The sequence below is a fragment of the Carcharhinus amblyrhynchos genome, chromosome 3 (assembly GCF_965287045.1).
Source record: "Carcharhinus amblyrhynchos chromosome 3, sCarAmb.v2.hapA, whole genome shotgun sequence".
Lineage (NCBI taxonomy): Eukaryota > Metazoa > Chordata > Chondrichthyes > Carcharhiniformes > Carcharhinidae > Carcharhinus > Carcharhinus amblyrhynchos.
Window position 1 is genome coordinate 120220642 of NC_137326.1, and position 21118 is coordinate 120241759.

Consider the following 21118-nt stretch of genomic DNA (forward strand, 5'->3'; position numbering starts at 1 on the left):
TCAAAAATGGAGAATCCACAGCCCTCTGGAGTAGAGAACTCTGAGGATTCACAACCCACTGAGTGAAGAGATTTCTCTTCATCTCAGTCTAAATGATCAACCACTAATTCAGGGAGCGATCTTGGGATCTTACTGTGCCCACCTCAGTCCAACGCCAGCATCTCCCTATCCCAAGAGAGTGGGCGGAATTCTTCTAAACTCCTGCTGGTGTATTGAATGGGGGGCATGGTGGGAGAAGATGGCAGGAGGACCAAAAACCAATTTCATGTTGGCGAATTTACAGCGGGATCTTTTGTTTGTGCCCACCGTGGTGGGTAGGAAAACCTACCAGAGGCTGACATTCATAGTTTGCAGATGAAGGCCCACGAGCAACCCTGGAGCCTGGACCCTGGACCCGTACAGCAGAGGGTCGGGGAGGGGGGTATCTCCCAGATTCGGTGTTCTGGAGTGTGTCCATCTTCCAGCCTCAGAATGTTCATGGAAGCCAACCTTTGTTCTCAGGGTGTTCATCTCTTGGTTTCAGAGTGCTCTCAGAGATCTATCTTCAGTTTTAGGAGGTCCACCTTCATCCTTCAGTCGTGGGTCAGTGATGTTAGACGTCTTTTCAATATAGCACCCGGATGCAGTAGCAGACTACATGCCATCCAGGCTTGCCACTGAATACAGCAATGGGGAACACTAACACTGCACATTCCTGCACCCGCCCCCCCCCTCCACCCCACCTCACCCCCATCATCCTCAGCATCACAGCACTTGGTCTCAAAATGGGAAAGTTCCACCCAGTACCTCTGTGCTCTAGGTTCGCAGCCAGAGGAACAACCTCTGCCCTGTCAGGCCCCTTCAGAATATTTTATTTTTAAATGATATAAGCTCTTCTTCAAAACTAGGGAGAGTATGGACCAAAAGTTCTCCACCTTTCACAGAATCATAGAATCCTACAGTGCAGAAGGAGGCCATTCTGCCCATCAGGTCTGTACCAACCACAATTCCTCCCACGCCCTATCCTCACAGACCCGCATATTTACCCTGCTAGTCCCCCTGACACTAAGGGGCAATTTAGCATGGCCAGTCAACACATTTTTGGACTGTGGGAGGAAACCAGAGCACCCGGAGGAAACCCATGCAGACACGGGAAGAATGTACAAACTCCACACAGACAGTAACCAAGCCAGGAATCAAATTTGGGTCGCTGGTGCTGTGGGGCAGCAGTACAAACCACAGTGCCATCATGCTGCCCAGGAACCAACCTACTGAGGCTTTGCTGTACCACCTCCAATATAAATATTACCTTCTTTGGGTATAGAGAACAAAGCTACACACAGACTTCCAGTTGTGGTCTCATCAAGACCCTGGACAATTGTGTCAAGACTCTCTAATCCTTGTTTTCTAATCCTCACACAATAGAGGTCAACAAGTCATTTGTTTTCCTAATTGTTTGCTGCACCTGCATGCTATCTTTGTGTTCCTTGAAAGAGTACACGCAAATCCCATTAAAAGTTTCACGCCTTTTTGAACCATATTCTCTCTTCTATGCTTATGACCAAAATGAATAACCTCAGATGTCCTCACATTATACTCCATCTGCCGCTTTATTACCCCCTCACTTAACCCTCTCTTTGCAGTCTCTTTGAGTCCTCTTCACAGCTTACATTCCTGCCTAGTTTTGCATCATCAGCAAACTTGGATACATTACCGGTCATTGCAGCCCTCAACTTGCGGAACTTCAGTTATGAGGCCAGATTGAAGAATTTGGTCTGTTCCCCTGTAGAGAAAGAGGCTAGGAGGAGACCTGATAGAGGTATTCAAAACCATGAGGATCTGGACAGAGTAAATAGGGAGAAATCGTTTCCACTTGTAAAAGGATCAAGAATGAGAAGGAATAGATTTAACATGATTTGCAAAAGAAGCAGATGTGATGTGAGAAAAGCTTTTTCACATGATGAGTGGTGCAGGTTTGGAATGCATTGCCTGGTGTGGGCAGTTCAATTGAGGCATTCAAGAGGGCATTAGATGATTACTTGAATAGAAACAATATGTAAGGTTATGGGGAAAAAGCAGGGGACTGGCACCAAGTCATAATGCTCAGATATGATGGGCTGAATGGTCTCCTCATGCACTATAAGAATTCTGTGATTCTGATTCTATGATCCATACAAAACCATATAACACCAAACTGGACTGAATAATCCATTTTAACATTGTAAGTACTGTACTGGTACCTGGAAGTTGACACTAAGGCTTGTGTTACAAGTGAAAGCTCTGTGGTAATGATTTTACACTCCCATTTTGGGGAGACCAACTGTGGGGTGAAAAATCCAGTGGGAGTCCCAAAAGAAATATAATGCTGGTGGGATTTCCTGTTACGCTTGTTTCCCACCTTCTCCCCGACCCCCCGCACCCCTCTCCCCCACCCCACCAATAACGTAGCCAATATTCTGGTATTGAATTTTGGGACCCCCATTTTAATATATTTACATATCATTACGCCTGATAGTCCCTCCCCCAGATTAAATTGTCCATTCATGTCTACCTGTCCAAAAGCTTGATAGATCTCCCATAATGTTCACCCAGCGAACAGAACCCATCAAAGGTGTACCAATGAGTACAGCCCCACACCCCCCTCCCCCCTCAGAAGGTGAAGGGCATACGCCCAAGCTCTGGCCTCTGGCAATGCCCAGGGGAAATGTTGGGGGCAGTGCCATGGGAGTGTTCTGTGAAGTGTGTGCCTGGCTGTTATGGGGGGGAGGGGCACACGGGGAGGCGGTGTTCCATATCTTTGCAGGGGAGGAGGGGTTCCGTGAGTGGGTGGGGATTCCATGGTGGGGTGGGTGGGTACAGTTGCCTGGGCGGGGTTTCTATTTTTATTTTTTTAAAGATGGTGGGTAGGGTGGACACTCCAATCTTTTTCTGAGCCCACCCTGCCAGTGTGATGTCGAGCTCCCCCCACCCCCCAACTTAACATATTGTGATTAAGGGGCTAAAAGTACGCCAGAGGAAGCCATCCTTTTGTCTAGAGGGTTCCACTCTCCCCCACCCCTGTCTCTGCCCCTGTGCCATTCTGCAAAGAAGTGATAAAATTCTGCCCCTTGCTCTGAAGATGACTGCTATTATAACCGTCCACTTAGTTTGCTAGAAATATTTCCACATTTGGCTCTGAAAACCAATACATGGGTGAAATAGGGATCAGTTAATCCCGCCACATTTAAGAACTGGATAAGGTCCATTTCATAAGACCAGAATACTGTCACAAAGAAGGAACAGCAGAGCAAGTACTGAATATTAAATCTGTGCTGATGAATTCAAAGCTGGCATCAACAGACAAGCTGAGCAGTCTGCTAAAGTAAGTCCCTCAGCTGAAAAATGACAACAGTCTTCGGAATATTGATCACCTTTGCAATTGTGTTAGATATTTGTAAGCGAAGCTCCACAGACCAACAATATCACTTTAAGAATATTTCATAGTAGCTTGCCTGAAGATCTAAGAAGCTGAGGTGATGTCACCCTTGCAATGACAAATTCAATAACACAAATTGCATTTGACTGGAGGCTATGATTTACATTGAGTGCTCGCTTCCAGTATCCACTGGGACCTCTCCACGTGTATAAGATGTGATCTCAGGCCCCAACGGGACCCATATTACTCAATTTGGAACATTTGTGGTTTGGAAACTGAATAATATATATCCATTGCAGGGCAAGTACATATTGTACCATATTGACCCACCTCAGTTAGGTCTATACTGCTTCCTGTTACAGATATATCTGTGTTGCAATTATATGCAGGCTTATGAATAATTCAATTATATTTATACCAAGAAATGTTTAAGTATTCTGCTGTGTTATTCCGAATATAATGTGCAGATATCAAAACCTGTCTACACATCCAAACAGAAGTTTGAGGAGCAAAATCTGGGTTAGTTTTTCCCTCCCACTCAAAAGAAAAAGGTTCACGTGTTTATAGTCTGTCCACAATTTGTAAAGTAGTTGCTGATGAAGGTAGGTTCCAGTCTGCAGACTACTGGAGATAAAATTGATGATTTTGGCTTTACCCACGGCAGCAGAACCATCCAGGCGTGCAGCGCTGAAGGCTATCACGGCTTGCACATATTTCTGACAAAGCCACTTAAGATCCTTATCTCGAACGGGGGCTCAGGCTTTGAGAGCTCAGATAATTTGCTTAACTTTCATTTCATTGCAGAACCAGGGGAAGACCTAAAAGGACGGAGCTTCAGCACTGAACTGGTGCCAAAGGCAGAGGGCAAAGAGAAAGGGGCACACGGTGCTTCAGGAGAGCCAATCAAATCTCAGGAATGGGATGGAAGCCCTGGGCCCCCAGCAGTAGTGTCCAGTCGAATGGGACGATCCTCCGTCAGCCCAACTCTGTTAGCAGGACATAGCAGTTCAGACACCATGCAGTCAGGTAACTCACTAAATAGACCATTTAAGTTGCTTTTTGTGCTATTTTAATGAAGTCATTGGCCCATTAACCTCTTTTAATGGGTGTACATCAAGTGAGCAATGTCGTTCAGTGATGTTAGCAAATGATAGTTTATTTGTTAGTATCACAAGCAGGTTTACATTAACACTGCAATGAAGTTGCTATGAAAATACTCTCGTCGCCACACTCCAGTGCCTGTTCAGGTACGCTGAAGGAGAATTTAGCATGTCCAGTGCACCTAACCAGCACATCTCTCGGACAGTGAGAGGAAACCGGAGTACCCGGAGTAAACCCGGGTACTCCGGGTTTTGATTCCTGGCGTGGTTCATTGTCTGTGTGGAGCCTGCACGTTCTCCCCATCTCTGCATGGGTTTCCTCCAGGTGCTCCAGTTTCCTCCCACAGTCCAAAAGACTGTGCCGGTTAGGTGTATGGGGCCATGCTAAATTCTCTCTCAGTGTGTCCAAACGGGCGCTGGAGCGTGGCAACTTCATTGCAGTGCTCATGTAAGCCAACTTATGGCACTAATAAGTAAACAATAAATGGACAATTATCACGCTGCTGTGGTTTTAACTTCCCGAGCACCCACGTCTTTTCTAACTCAGCTTTACCTCCACAGAGACAAAGGCAAGCTGCAAGCTGGGCCGATCTGCTTCAACTTCAGGTGTGCCTCCTCCATCCGTCACTCCTCTCAGGCAGTCCAGCGAGACACAACAGAGCCAGGTACCATCGCTAGCCACTCCAGAATGACCTCACAGTTCAACATGCCAAAACAAAAAAGTTGTCACATGTCTGTCCTCCATTTTATTACCAGCTTGTCGCCGTCTCCCTCTGTGTCAATCATTGGCAGTAGCAGGTTGCCGAAAGGCAGGACGCTCTCTGTTTGTGGCTCATCTTTCAGTCTTTCCTTTTTTTTTAACTTAAAAGAAACAAAAACTTTTCATCCAGTGTGTTACCTGACTGTGAATGCGATGTACTCTACATACATAGATATAAAGACTTTTCTGACTTCCTCATTGTTTTGTGTGTTTTAGCAGATTTGTGTGTCTTTCAAATGAACAAATCTGATAAAAAAAAATGTCTCCGATCTGTCTTTGCTGGTGTACATTTTTTTCTTCGCTCTGTCGTCATGAAGACTTGCAGTGTTGTGATGTTTTGTTGCTAACTTGTACATCTAGTAGTGAAGTCAGTCTTCTTTATCGTTGTTTCTTAGTCGTTTTGATGTTTGTCTGTTCCTTTGTGATCATATCACATTTTGTGTACATTATCTTTATTAAAACTACTAAAGAACATTTCACAAAAGGCGTTGGGAGCATTGAAAGTCTTTGCAATGAGTTCATTACAATGGGCTACCTGCCAAAGTTCCTTGTACGGAAGGAAAGGTTTTTCAGAAAGGGTGTCGGAGGCAGGCAAGAATGGAGAGACTTCTGATGGAACTCTAAATTGTATCCCCCTGATTACATTACATCTTTATAACCAAGGCTGTTAGTCCATGGGTTTTCACATTAAAATGAATGGAATTTCAGAATCAACCTGCTGTCCCCTAAACTTTCTCAGGAAGCTCGCGAGTGGCACAGTGGTTAGCACTGCTGCCCACAGCACCAGGGACCAGGGTTCAACTCTGGCTTCAGGTGACTGTCTATAAGGAGTTTGTACATTCTTCCCGTGTCTGCATGGATATTCTCTGGATGCTCCAATTTCCTCCCACAGTCCAAAGATGTGAAGATTACGTTGATTGGCCATGCTAAATTGCCCCTTAGTGTCGGGAGGATTAGACGGGTAAATACGTGGGATTATAGGGATAGAAACAGAGGAATAGGCCATTCGGCCCTTCAAGCCTGTTCCACTATTCATTTTGATCATAGCTGATCATCGAATTCAATATCCTCATTCCCCCTTTCCCCCTTGATCCATTTATCCCCAAGAGCTATATCTAATTTCTTCTTGAAATCAGACAAATATTTGGCCTCAACTAGGGTCTGGGTGGAATTATTGTCGGAGCAGGCTTGATGGGCCGAATAGCCTCCTTCTGCACTGTAGGGATTCTGTGCATCTATGAAATCTGGTAATTTCATTCATTAAAATAGAATCTGCCTGATTCATAAACTTCTACCCCAATTACAAATGCAGAAAATTGTGAGAGGCGATATCATAAACATCAGTAAAAGTCCAGAGATCCCGTGTGACAAAGATGCATTGTGACTAATTCAATCACACTCAACATCTTGCAGCATATTTCATGTATTATGTAATGTCCCAGAGGGTTTTTGAGGTTTAGATCTCTTTATATTGAGTGTCTTTTGTTACTAGGTGCCGTCACTTGCGTCCACCCAAACGTTTTGGCAATTGCTGAACTGGCCTTAACCAGTCAGAGTACAATTCTTGTTAATGTCCCTGTGATAAGCAGAAAGCAGATTTATAGTCGGTGCTAATGTTATATGACTGAAAGGAACTCAGTGAAAAATTAGCTTTTGGGATTTGCAACAAAATCTTTTAAAACCCCATGATGGATCTCATGGTGAAATTGGTCTGCATTTGCTTTGGGTCAAAAGCATTGTAACATCATTTTACTGATGATATTTGGCACAGTGCACACACAAGCGAATGACGTGCCAGAGATTTCAGACATGGTAAGTAATCAAATTTCTTTTTTGCAAAAATTGGCTCAAAGTGGTACACTATTCCATTTGTTAGTGAATACATTCCTTTCGAGGGTGGCTTAGTTTTGAAAACAACATTGTGGTCCAAGTATCGCTCCCCAAGCTGTAGTCTGACAATTTTTGGTGTCCCAAGAACCATGGAATTGCTTTTCAGCCTTTTTAAGTTTCCTATCAGCAATATTGGCCGCGATTTTCCCATCACGACCCGCAACTTTTCTGGCGGGTCGCGGTGGGAGATGCGTATCACCGGCCTTGTTCCGGGACTTGCATATGTGCCGGGAACGCATGCGCATCTCCCAGAGCTGGCAAACAGTCATAGTCAGACTGGAAACCAGCGGGAATGCAGGTAAGTCATTTGGATCTGTTTTTAATATGTTTTAAATGTCTTTTGAACGTAACTTACCAGTCCCGATTGAATCTCCCAGCCCGAGGTTAAATGCTTATGCGTTTGAATCGTCGGGCCACCCGATTTGGGTGCGGACAGGATCCACACCCGAATCGGGTGTCGGTAAAGCAGCGATCTGCTCGGATTCGGGTGCAGATCGCGTTAAAGGCCCAATGCCCGAATTTACCACGATTTTGGGCGCAAATTTTTGGTGAAATCGGGCCCAAAGTCGTGCCTTCACATTGATAATCCCCTCCATCGTGCTGTGGTTGTTAGCGGTCAATCATCCCAGTTTCAGGAGTCCCGTAGGGAACTGCCCTCAGCCCAACCATCTACAGTCGCTTCATCAATGACCTTCAGGTCAGAAGTGGGGATACCACCTAATGATTGAACAATGTTCAGCTTCTTTCACACCTCCTCAGATACAGAAGTAGTCCATATCCAAATGCAGCAAGACTAGTGTCAAGTAACGTTTGTACCACATAAGTGCCAGGCAATGACCATCCCCAACAAGAGGGATCTAATCAAGGCCCCTTAATGTTCAATGGCATGACCATTGTTGAATCTCCCACTGTCAACAGCCTGGGGGTTACCACTGACCAGAAACTCAACTAGACTCGCCACATAAACACAGTGGCTACCACAGCAGGTCAGAGGCCAGGAATCCTGCAGCAAGTAACTCACCTCCTGACCCTCCAAAGACTGTCCACCATCTACAAGCCACAAATCAGGCGTATGAAGGAATTTCCTGGATGAGTGCAGCTCCAACAAAACTCAAGAAGTTTGGCAACATCCAGGACAAAGCTTGATTGGCACCCAATCCACAAACATTCACTCCCTCCACCACTGACGCAGAATGGCAGCAGTGTGTATCATCTACAAGATGCACTGCAGTAACTCACCAAGGCTCCTTAGATAGCATCTTCCAAACCCAAAACCTCTACCCTCTAGAAAAACAAGGGAAGCAGATAGATGGGAACACTACCATCTGACTGGCATATGGTTAAGCAGACCTTCCTAAGAGGCAGCGTGCATCTCTCACCAGTTCTCCAGCTAGCAGGCGAGGTACCCAATGCCACAGCAAGATCTGGTCTTGCTTTTAATAGGAAAATTGGACTTCTGGGTCATAAAAGCAGCAGCAATTGTCATGTTGACAATGTAACACACTCCAACCAACATCACTGGTGAGGCTGCCAAAGGGGCATTAGGTTACCAAGGTGGATGGTAACCATGGTGATGTTGGTGGATTATTACCCAGAGGCCTGCTGTAATGCTCTGGAGCAGTAAGCTCAAGCTCAGCAGGGCAGCTGGGAGATTATAAAATCATTAATAATAATCATGAAACAGTTCAGAGATCTGTGATTCTTCCTGGCTCCGGCTTAATGTGACTCTAGACTCACACAATATGAGGACTCTTAACTGTCCTCCGCAATAGTCTAGTGAGTCATTCAGTTGTACATGGCTCACCATTACCTGTTCAAAGTCAGTTGGGGATGGGCAATAAATATTGCCCTTGCCAGGGATAATATCCCAAGAAATTAAAAAATAGAGTTCTTTCCCAGACTCCAGAAAAATAATCTGGGTAATTATGGCCCCAGGTATCCCCCATCCACCCCCATCTGCCGACTCCCTACAATTGTGACCCTTTTCTGTCAGACCAGCATCCATTCAGCTATCTGGTATTGTGTTGGCATGAACCTGTTGAGCTGAATTGGGCTGCCTGTTTTAGTCAGGCAGTTCACCGTTGCTACAGAATGAGACTGAGGAAAGGTGTCCTCGCTGCAGAGGGAGTGCAGCAAAGGTTTACCTGGGATGGCAGGTCTGTCATATAAGGAGAGATTGAATCAATTAGGATTATATTCATTGGCGTTTTGAAGAGTAAGGGGGGGATCTCATAGAGCCTTATAAAATTCTAACAGGATTAAACAGGGTAGATTCAGATAGAATGTCCCCAGTGGTGTAGGAGTCTAGAACTAGGGGTCATAGTTTGAGGATAAGGAGTAAACCTTTTAGGACTGAGTTGAGGAGAATTTTTTTCACCCAGAGAGTGATGAATGTGTGGAATTCACTACCACAAAAAGTAGTTGAGGCTGAAATGTTTGTGATTTCAAGAAGAAATTAGATGTAGCTCTTGGAGCTAAAGGGATCAAGGGATGTAGGGGGAAGGCAGGATCAGGGTGTTAAATTTGATGATCAGCCATGATCATAATGAATGGTGGAGCAAGTTTGAAGGACTAAATGGCCTACTCCTGCTTCTAGTTTCTATGTATGTTTCTAAGTGTGGGGCACTGGCCTCATACTTGGTGGCAAGTCGGATTAATGGGCAGGTCAGACTCGATGGGCTGAACAGCCTCTTCAGCACTGTGGGATTCCGGTTTCAAAATGGCTCAGGCCTCTTCAGCACCAGAACAGATGCTCTCCTCTGGTTGGCCAGTCAAAATCAACATCCCTTGATGTTGAAATTCCTTCCAAATTCATAATTTGATCTGTAACTGACTATCTTATATTTTTGTGCATTACACCAATAACTACACCTCAAAGGTGCTTACCTAACTCCAAAGTACTTTGGAACATTCTGAGGTGTTGAACAGTGCTATGGAAACGCAAGTCTTTCTTTTCAATGACCCACCCACCCCACAGGATCCACCCAAAAATAAAATGTTTCTCCTGGTCCACTCTATTGAATTCCCTTTGTAGGTTTTTTTTAATGTGGCACCATGATGAAGGGTCACCAGGCTATTTCCAAGAATCCAAATTCTTGCTGCACAAGGATTCTTTCAGACTGTGGTGACTATCTGAAAGATTAAACCACTCACGGAGCACAACAAGTCTATTAGTTGCTCACAACACCTCAGTGCAACCCACACACAAACACATTCCACACTTACAGCCTCCACCGTCAAAATACTTCCACCTCTGAGTTCACAGGCAGGCCAGGCCAGACCTTGTCTTCTTATGCTAATGCCGCACCACTAAAGTGAGCTTTTTTTGAAAAAGAGTAATATATTTTTCTCCAACTCCATTCAAGATGGCAGTGTTAAACATTGACCACAACCAAGAAATCCTTATCCTCCTTCAGTATTTCGTCAGATGATTCTGCAGCGTGTGACTGAGCAATGTGCATTTTTACTGAAACCTCCATAGAATCATAGAATTCCTGCACTGCTGAAGGAGGCCATTTAGCCCATTGAGTCTGCACTGACTCTCTGACCGCGCATCTTACTCAGGCCCATCCTATTTCCTACGCATTTACCACGGCCAATCCATCTAACTTGCATATGTTGGGACACTAAGGGGCAATTTAGCTTAGGCAATCCATCTAACCTGCACACGTTTGGACAGTGGGAGAAAACTGGAGCATCCAGAGGAAACCTACGCAGACACAGAGACAATGCGCAAACCCCGCACACAGTCATCCGAGGCCGGAATCGAACCCGGATCCCTGGCGCTGTGAGGCAGCAGTGCTAACCACTGTGCCATTGTGCTACCATTGTCAAGTTCATTCTGCCCAGTGTGGTCCTGTGCTGAACTAGGTGTCATGTTTCATCAAGGAGTCCCAGTTGCACAATTAGCGAAAGATCACGGCATCTTGGTACCTCTGTGCCCCACGTCATGCATTTTTGTTCTTGCTTTGAACACCTGATTTAAATGCTTTTGGATTTTGTGTAAGGTGTCTGAGTTGTGAACTGTTTTCTTTCTTCCTAACAGTTTCTTTTTAACTATTTCTAAATAGCTGCAGGTAATCTTTTATCATGACTTAGCTCAAACATTCTGGACCATACCATCCTATAGAAACATGAATAGGGCAATCAGGTGATCAAGTTTGTACAGTAATGATAAGATGGTCATGTCATTCTATTGATTGGCCATAACATTGCTCTGCATGAGAGCAAGCCATAGACCTATGTTCAGCAGGTCTTCTCATCCTGTACTGCACTCTCTGCTTTCCTATTACTCTGTGGATATCTGAGCAGCTTTAGTGTGTGCAAATCAGCACAGATTTATACATTTCTCAGAACAGGTTGCTGGAAGTTGTGAAGTAAATTATTAAGTAAAGTTAGTGAATTTGTTAAGTTAGAATTTAAATGCTTCATCACATCACAAATAATTTTTCCTGATGGTTTTTTAATTTCTATACATCTCAAAATGTAATTTATCACAAATGAGAAACTGTGCCTTTTTGATTTGAACAGATCTTTTGGTGCTTTTCACTGGGGCAATATGGCATTACCTGTGGGAATATTCATTTTATTAAGAAAATATACAGTGGACATCATTGTTCCCCTCAAGCTTACATAACCTCTGAGTGAGGTCTAATCTTCACACTCACTGCTTGTCATGCAAAACTGACCTTCATGGAGTTTATTCAAAATCCCTCAATTCAGAGAGTTGAGAATGGTCAGTCCATCCTTTAGAATGAAATCTTTGATTAGCTGTCAGTTCTCCAGATATATGCTGGTATTGATTTGATCTGATTTATTATTGTCACATGTATTGGGAGAGAGTGAAAAGTATTGTTTCTTGTGCGCTCTACAGACAAAACATACGGTCCATAGAAAAGGAAAGGAGAGAGTGCAGAATGTAGTGTTACAGTCATAGCTAGGCTGTAGAGAAAAATCAGCTTTAGTACAAGGTAGGTCCATTCAGAAGTCTGATGGCAGCAGGGAAGGAATTGTTCCTGAGTCGAATAAAAAGTAGAATAAAAAGAATAAAAAGAAGCTGTTCTTGAGTATTGCTCCATAAACCTTCTGAAAACTGATTTTTCCGATTACCTTTTCAACAATAGCTGCAGGTAATCTCTTAGTTTGTCCTTGCTAGAATGTCCTGGACCATACCATCCTATAGAAACATGAGTAGGGCAATCAGGTCATCAAGTTTACTAAATTATAGAATCCCTACAGTGCAGAAGGAGGCCTTTCAGCTCATCGAGCCTGCACCGACCACAATCCCACCCAGACATCTCCCCATAACCCCGTGCATTTACCCTAGCTAGTCCCCTTGATACTAAGGGGCAATTTAGCATGGCCAATCCACCTAACCCACACATCTTTGGTACTTGTGTCAACCATGGCAATGCTCCTTTTAATCCCCATTCTTCAGACTTTTTCTATATCTTTTAATAGCTATAACTTTCAAAATAAGTATCAATCTTCCTCTTAAACTCTTCAATTGACTTGATGTCTGGGCAGACTGGTATAAATTACCATAACCTTTTATTTTTTTTGGATTTGCTTTTAACAAACCAACCTTCAATTCTATGATCTTGTTCCAATGTTCAGGATTCCTTTGCAAGAGGCACATACAAATATGTTCACCTCTTCCTGAAATTCAAACTTCATTAGTCACAGCCTCACCTGTATTGAGAGCTCATGAGAAATTGTTAACATTATTCAGTTTCTTCCTAGTATGTATGAGATGCTACACTCATATCTCCCTCGTTCTGTGTCATCAGAATCTTGGCAGAAGTTCAAGCAAGGTCTTTGAGCCAAACAGTTTGTCAGTGGCTCCAACACTCTTCCCAACGAGTTAGTTCAAGAGAAGGAAATTGTTGTTAAAGTCCATTATTCAGAAAAGTCAAAAGCTTGGGAGAGGTGGGATTTTACGACCTCGCTCAAGCGAGATTGTAAAATTTTGCCCGAGACCAACAGGGATTTCTGTTCTGCGAGCCTCACCCACACTGATTCCAGGACAAGCAAGGGGGTAAAATTCCGATGGAAAGTCACATCTTTGGGCAGGATCTCAAGCTCATGTTCCCCATCTGTGGGATCAACAGAGAGGGCTCAATATCCGGCGAAAACTGGAAATTGCAAATCTCACCGGTGAGATTGTGCCTTCCAATTTTTAGCACCCCTCGTTGGTGATGTAATCAAGTCGACTCCCACACTGGGTGTGAACCCAATTTAAGTACAGTTTATTTAAATATTATTAACATGTCCCCTCTGATCAGGGGCATGAGGAGGGGCAGGTGGGGAAGCTCCTAAAGCTCCTGTCCTGGGCTGCGGTGAGCAGAGGTTTATTCATGTTGTGATTGAGGCACCCTTTAAACTTGGGGCCAATCTTAGTGGAGCTGGGCTTTACCACCATGGTTAGGCTCCGTTCTCTGCAAGAGGTCACAAAACTGGTCCAGCTAATTTTTATTTGACGATCTGGAGAGAAAACCGTCCAACACGCCATTTTTCTCACTGGAACCAACACTCAGCCAGATTCTGGTGAGATCGCCCCATACATTCCAGGGCTGAGCACATAAGCAAGACTGAAACTTCAGTGCAATGCTAAGGGAGTAATACTCTGTCAGTGATTTGGCCTTTCTGTTGAATAGGTGAACTAAGGACTCCTCAGACCATATAAAAGACTCTGTAGGACTACTCAAACAAAGAACAAGGAATTCCCCTGAAGTTGTGGCCAAAACACCTCCCCAAACCAGTAGCAATAAAAGCAAATTAATATTTATGGACCATGCTAACTGTAAATTTTTCCTCTGCAACAGCAGTGCCAGTATTTTAATAGCTTTTCTTTACTTGTGAATATCTGTGCAATACCTAAAGATGGGATTGGGTAGTTTATAATTGCTTGTGCACTCAAGTGTCAAGATACATTGCTTTAAAGTTTCAACCCATGAAGCAAAGGGAGTAGAGACTCGATTCCACATTCATTGCAAACTGCTTGGTGGTTAGAAGTCACAAGACCAGCAATTAGCAATTACATAGTTTTGCAATTCATCTGCACCCAATAAGCAAGGTTATCTCCCACAAAGATAAACAATAAATGTGAAGGTTCCGAAGTTCTCAGACCGCTTTCTGAGCTTATTAGTCGACAGGGCACTTAATATAACTGGGTAAGGTTTAATCATCCTGCAGAAATAGACCAGTGAACTAAACCAGTCTAAAACCTGCCTGGGTTGGAGCGTTTCAGCTATGAAGAGAGGCTGGGTTAAGCTGGGGGTTTTTTCAACTTAGACCACAGAAGGCTGAGAGGGGAGCCGATTGTGGTGTACAAAATTATGAGGGATATTGATAAGGTAGATAGTAAGAAACTTTCTCCCCTTAGTGGAGGGGTCAATAACTAAGGGGAGGGGAGGAGGACATAGTTTTAAGTTAAGGAGCTGAAGATTTAGAGGGGATTTGAGGAACGGCATTATTAACCAGAGGGTGGTGGGAATCTGCAACTCACTGCCTGAGAGGGTGGTAGAGGCGGGAACCCTCACATTTAAGAAGCATTTAGATGAGCACTTGACCAAGTACTGGAACATGGGATTAGAATGGATAGATGCTTGATGGCTTGTATAGGTATGATGGGCTGAAGGGCTTCTTTCAGTACTGTAAAACTATATGGGCAGGATTTTCCGATCACACTTGCTCAAAGGCTGGAAATTCTTGACTGAGGTCAATGGAGCTTTGCATGGTCCTCCCTCACCTGCTGTGATTCCCATGCCGGGCGGGATTGGAAAACTCCACCCTATGACTCTATTGATTGCTGTCTGCGTTACTTAGTACTTCATAAAAGGCTTAATTTTTGAAATCTTGCTTTCAGAATCTGAGCATGGGCAAGGTCATATTGCCCATCTTTAAGTGTCCTGACAACTAAGTTGGGCAGCTGGCATAAAGAGTTAATAACATAGTGTAGGTATAGGCCTAACTGGGTGGCAATGGGATTCTCCTGCCCTGAATGGCATTGGGTTTTTGGGTTTTTATTACTGGTAACTTTTGTTGAAACTGACTATGTTGACAGCCAAACCAATGGTTCCTATTGTCCAAGGTTTCTGGCAAAACCAGTAAAACCAATAAAATCCATGCTTGTGTTTAAATTCAAGGTCTTGTGGTGCAACGGTTAGCATCCCTGCCTCTGAGTCAGAAACTCCAGGTTCAAGTCCCATTCCAGGACTTGAAGACCATGGGAAGTGCATTCATAAGGCAGTTGTAACAATCTCACTAAGGCCAACCTTCTGTCACAATCAAGAGGAGATCCATTGATGATCCTCCATGGCCATCATCATGCAGTCACAAAAGTTGAGTATCAACCTGCAAATCCTTCCAAACACACCAATGACTGGCGATGAGAGCAGGGTGAAATAACTCCTTCAAACCGCTATTCCATCACCAGATTCCCTTCATTTACAAACTTGTCTCCGTAGCCCTGACACTCCTCATCATATACACAGGTGAGATTGGACAGACAATCATTGCCTCAATCAGGGAGCTCATACTCTAAGAGGCAAACCTTATGGACCTGTTTAAGGTCATTACACAGCAAAGAATGCTGCTCAGCAGCATTTGATGTGGAATGGCGCTCCTCAAGCTATCAGTCTCTAGCAATAGACTGGTGACCTGTACCAAGAATTACTAGTGATAGAAACAAGCTAAAGTCTACTTTAGTGCACCACTAGGTGTAGGAGGAGATTTGGAGTTTTGTATACGTTGACATTTTGGCAAGTTTATATATTTCAGCTTTGTTTTAGCTCACCTAACAAAGGGATTGCGATCATCAATTGCTTTAGTCCACTTGCTAACTGAAAGTTGGATCTTTCTCACTGAAGTTCTGCCAGTGAGTATGAGCAGCTTCTGCTTATCATGTTCTGCATGTGTTTACCCAGCTGTCAGTTGTGTGCTGATGTGGCCACAAATGCCACACAGAGACAGTAAAACAACAGAAAAAAAAAGGCCTGTGTGTAAAATTGAGGCAATAGATCCCAGGGACAGTCTGTTGGAATGAAAAGTCTAGGCTGGATTCCAGTGGCAAGCTGCAATCTGTCAGTTTTGCAAGATTGATGCAAGTTTGGTGTTTCCTGTTTTCTGCCATAATTTTCATCTGAATTAGAAGATGTGTTATTAAAAAGCGGTCTCACTAATTCTCTCCTGTGAGATTTCCAAATCCCCTTGTCACTTAGGAAACAAATTTGTTTTACAGTCTGTTGAGAGAAATCTGATCTTTGTGAGGCCCAAGGCAAGACACAGACCCACTTTTTCTCCCACATTATCAGAATCTGTATTTGCAACCACCACAAAGATAGACTTCCTGGAAGAGATCTGGAAATGAATCAGTAGTTTTGTTTAGACATAGAATGACACTGTCTTAATGATAAAGGTTCCAGCAAGGTTTTCTTTGGGAAGAGAGAAAACAAGGAGCCCTATGTGTGGTTACTTCTTTATAACTTAAATCACAAGTCATAAAATTCAGTATCATATGTTTGTCATTTCAATTTACTCCTGTCAAGCATTCCTAGCACCCCTTGCTTCCCATCTCCATACCTCACTAGTTATTCAGACAGATCGAGACAGTGCACAAATGCAGAGTTCTGTTTTATCCTGATCAATGCTTCTATATTCAATCCATTAGCACATACCTATATCTGAACCATTTACAAACACCTCCCTCGTAGGCCACTTAAATTCCTCACCATGCAAGTGTGACTTGTCCAAATGTCTAGAACACACATTCTGTCCTGTGCAATGCTTGCTCAGTTATCACTTTGTCTTTACTGACCCCCATTCGCTCCACATCCCCCGTGATGCATCAGATTCAAAGTGCTTTTACTTATTTACAAATATGTCTAGGAGGACCTCTTGTGGAACATTCCACACTCTCCTCCCAGTAATACTTGCCAGTACTCTCTTTGTGAGCTGTGTATGTACATTATATGCTCTCAATATTTTAACGGTAAACTTGCAGTCATTTTAGCCTTGCACACTTTAAACCTCTTCACCTTATGACTTCCCTTCCTAGCATTACAAACTTCCTACTTCTTTGATTGTTCCCTCAGCTAACTCCCTAAATATTCTGCTGCTTAGTCTACCTCTCCTCCTGGGGAGGTACTTCGAGCATTCCTTTTTTTTAATAAGCACTATAAGGTAGTTTGACAAACACTTGTTGTGCAGTCACCTTGGAACAAAAGACTCCTAGGCATCTGATCATGTCGTTCCTGAGAATTGGTCTTCCTTGTGTTAAAAAGATCAACCTCTTAAAAACTGTAAACACTGGACTGTATACTGATGATTAACTAATGAATCAAAATTCAACTCTTTGGATGTAAAAGAAAAGTCGTCTTAGTCTCAGATGACTGGGCTGCTCCCCCTTTTGAGCGAGAGAGCTGATTGGCGATGATTTAACCTGAGGATCACCACTCCTCAGGCAACGTGCAAGTTTGAGAAGATAGGTCTTTAGGAATAACCTCAGCCAGTACAGGAATTGAACCCATGATGTTGGTGTCACTCTGCATTGCTAATCAGCTAGCCAATCAACTAAGCTACATCGCATTAATCAGAATCACAGAATTCCTATGGAATACAAGGGGCCAATCAGCCCATCATGTCTGAGCATATTGACTTAGTGCCATTCCCCTGACTCTTCCCCGTGCCTCTCCACATTGGGGCGGCACAGTGGTTAACACGGCTGCCTCACAGGGCCAGGGACTCGGGTTCAGTTCCGGCCTCAGATCACTGCCTGTGTGGAATTTGCGCATTCTCCCTGTGTCTGCATGGGGAGAATGTGCAAACTCCGGGTTCTCCAGTTTGCACCCATAATTTGGAGACGTGCTGGTTGGATGCATTGGCCACACTAAATTCTCCCACAGTTGTATAGGAACAGGCGCTGGAGTGTGGCGACTAGAGGATTTTCACAGTAGCTTCATTGCAGTGTTAATATAAGCCTAATTGTGACACTAATAAAAAAACTCTGTTTCTCTTCAAGCAATCATCTAATGCCCTTTTGAATGCCTCAATTCAACCACACTTCCAGGCTGTGCGTTCCAGGTCCAAACCATATTTGCTTCTTTTGGAAGCCACTTTAAATCTGTGCCCTCTCACTCTTGACTCTCTTACAAGCGGGAACAGTTTTTCCTTATCTGCTCTGCTGAGGCCGCTCCCTCTCTCAAATAACTATCCTGTTTTGCATATTCTTCTCTTTCAGATTTTTTTTTCCTAGCAAACTGTGTATAGTTGTACTTCCATCTCACCTTCCACGTAATGAATGAACAGCTACTAATCATAACTGGAACTGAATCAAGCCTCCAAAAATTCCTCCTTTTCACAACATGCCACCTTTCCTTTGTGCATTCTTGTGTTGTCCAATAGAGGGAGCTTTTATATTGCAGAATAAAAATTAAAGTTTATTTATCCGTCACAAATCAGCTTATATTAACACTGCAATGAAGTTACTGTGAAAATCCCCTAGCCGCTACACTCCGTGGCCTGTTTGGGTACACTGAGGGAGAATTTAGCATGGCCAACGCACCTAACTAGCATGTCTTTTGGACTGTGAGAGGAAACCGGAGCACCCAGAGGAAGCCCACACAGACAGTGACCCAACCTGCAAATTGAACCTGGGTCCAGAGTGCTGTGAGGCAGCAGTGCTAACCACAGTGCCAATATGCACAGTGTTAATATTAATTACAAGTAGCACCTTGTGTCACAATCTATGACAATTCAAAGCGTGATATGTTATTTTCAATCGTCCTAAGAGGCAAAAATATTTAGTTTGACGGAATGTTTTCATTTCACTGTGGCTAATGTAAATCAATATCAGACACAAAAGTGGCAACCTCATGAAAATTGCTTCAAACCTTTGCTGGAATTCCAGATTGGAATGTTTGAGTGGGATTTTCGCAGTGACAGCTTCAGTGTAAAGCCTGCGCTTGGTTCTATATTAGCAGCTTCTCCTCGAGACACACATCACCTCCTTAGAAGAGTGTGAGAGTAATATCAAAATTAATCTCTGTCAACGATCTATCTTTAGATTAGTGCCAGAGCAAAGCCAGCATTACACCTGCATTAACTGTTTCTTCATTTCACTACTCAGTAACTTCTTTATCGAATGGGTCATATTTTTTTCTCCTCCTCTCAGCACTGTCAGTTGATCCCTGTAATGTCGGATTTAAAAAAAAACAAAAAGCAAAAACAAGAAGACAAATTACGACTTGGAAGGCTGTAAGTTGGCAGAGGAGAGTGCGCAGCAGGACCTGGGTGTGCTTGTGCACCAGTCACTGAGGGAAAGCGGCAGACTTTATAAAGAAATGGCATGTTGGCCTCCGTTGTGAGAGGTTTCGAGTACAGGAGCAGGGATGTGTTGTTGCAATTATGCAGGGTCTTGGTGAGGCCACACCTAGAGTGTTGTGTGCAGTTTTGGGCTCCTTTTCTGAGGAAGGATGTTCTTGCTCTTGAAGGAGTGCAGCGAAGGTTTACCAGGGACTGATATACGAGGAGAGATTGATTAGGTTGGGATTGTTTTCGCTGGAGAATGAGGGGGGATCTCACAGAGACTTATAAAATTCTAACAGGACCAGACAGGGTAGATGCAGGGAGGATATTCCCGATGGTGGGGGAGTCCAGAACCAGGGGTCACAGTCTGAGGATTCAGGGTAAACAATTTAGGATGGAGGTGAGGAGACATTTCTTCACCCAAAGACTGGTGAGCCTGTGGAATTCATTACCACAGGAAGTAGTTGATGCCAAAACATTGAATGTATTCAAGAGTTGGCTAGGTGTGGCACTTGGGACGAATAGTATCAAAGGTTATGGGGGGAAAGCAGGATTAGGCTATTGAGTTGGGTGCTCAGCCGTGATCGTAATGAATGGTGGAGCAAGCTCAAAGGGCCACATGCTCCTATCTTTCTGTGTTTCTGTGTCCTCCCTGAGACAGCTCTCAGTTTAGCTGTTTGTTGTATATCTCAGCCCTTGCTGGGGAATCTGCAACTTTAGAAATAGGGTTAGTTGCATGTTGTCCTAATGCCTTTCACTGGCATTTGAGTGATACAGTGGCATACTGGTTAGCACTGCTGCCGCACAATATCAGGGACCCGTGTGCATTTCCAGCCTCTGGTGACTGCCTGTGTGGAGTCTGCACATTCTCCCCGTGTCTGCATGGGTTTCCTCCAGGTGCTCAGTTTTTCTCCCACAATCCAAAGATGTGCGGGTTAGGTGGATTGGCCACGCTAAATTGCCCCTGAGTGTCAGGGTGATAAGTAGGGTAAACACGTGGATAGCAGGGTAGATACAGGGATACAGCCTGGGTGGAATTGTTGGCGGTGCAGGCTCGATGAGCCAAATGGACTTCTTCTGCAGTGTAAAAAAAGTCTATTTATTAGTCACAAGTAAGACATACATTAACACTGCAATTAAGTAACTGTGAAATTCCCCTAGTCGCCACAATCTGTTTGGGTCAATGCACTTAACCAGTGTGTCTTTCAGAGAAAACTGGAGCACCCAGAGGAAACCCACGCAGACACGGGGAGAACGTGCAGACTCCACACAGACAGTGACCCAAGCTGGGAATCAATCCCAGATCCCTGGTGCTGTGAAGCAGCAGTGCTAATCACCGTGCTACCATGCCACTGTAGATTCTGTATTGCATTTATATCTAATGTAGCAAAATTTTTAAATTGTGTTAAATCCAGTTTCAGGTCATTAATATTAAATAATTATAATTGATTGTTAAAATAGCCTTTAGAGAAAATATAATTTTAATTGCTACAATCAATATAGCGCCTATGAACATCTATAAATCAAACTGAGATTCTGCTATCAATACTGACTACACTTCAGACACCCTTTAGTAAGGATTTTCTGGCTGCGCTCACCCCAAGATCCCACCCGAGGTCAACAGGCTTTAGCATGGTCCGTGTCCTGCCTGCTACGATTCCCATGGCG

At 43.9% G+C, this 21118-nt stretch overlaps 1 protein-coding gene across 3 annotated transcripts in view; it reads left to right on the top strand.

The window, feature by feature from the left end:
* The window catches only part of nyap2a (neuronal tyrosine-phosphorylated phosphoinositide-3-kinase adaptor 2a), a 142895-nt gene that overhangs the window by 112816 nt on the left and 8961 nt on the right, over nt 1–21118 (top strand). For all 3 annotated transcript variants that reach the window (XM_080186491.1, XM_080186492.1, XM_080186493.1), the window contains 2 exons: nt 4199–4420; nt 5056–5159. In XM_080186491.1, the coding sequence (XP_080042617.1) occupies nt 4199–4420; nt 5056–5159 (326 nt within the window). The remainder of the gene's footprint in view (nt 1–4198; nt 4421–5055; nt 5160–21118) is intronic.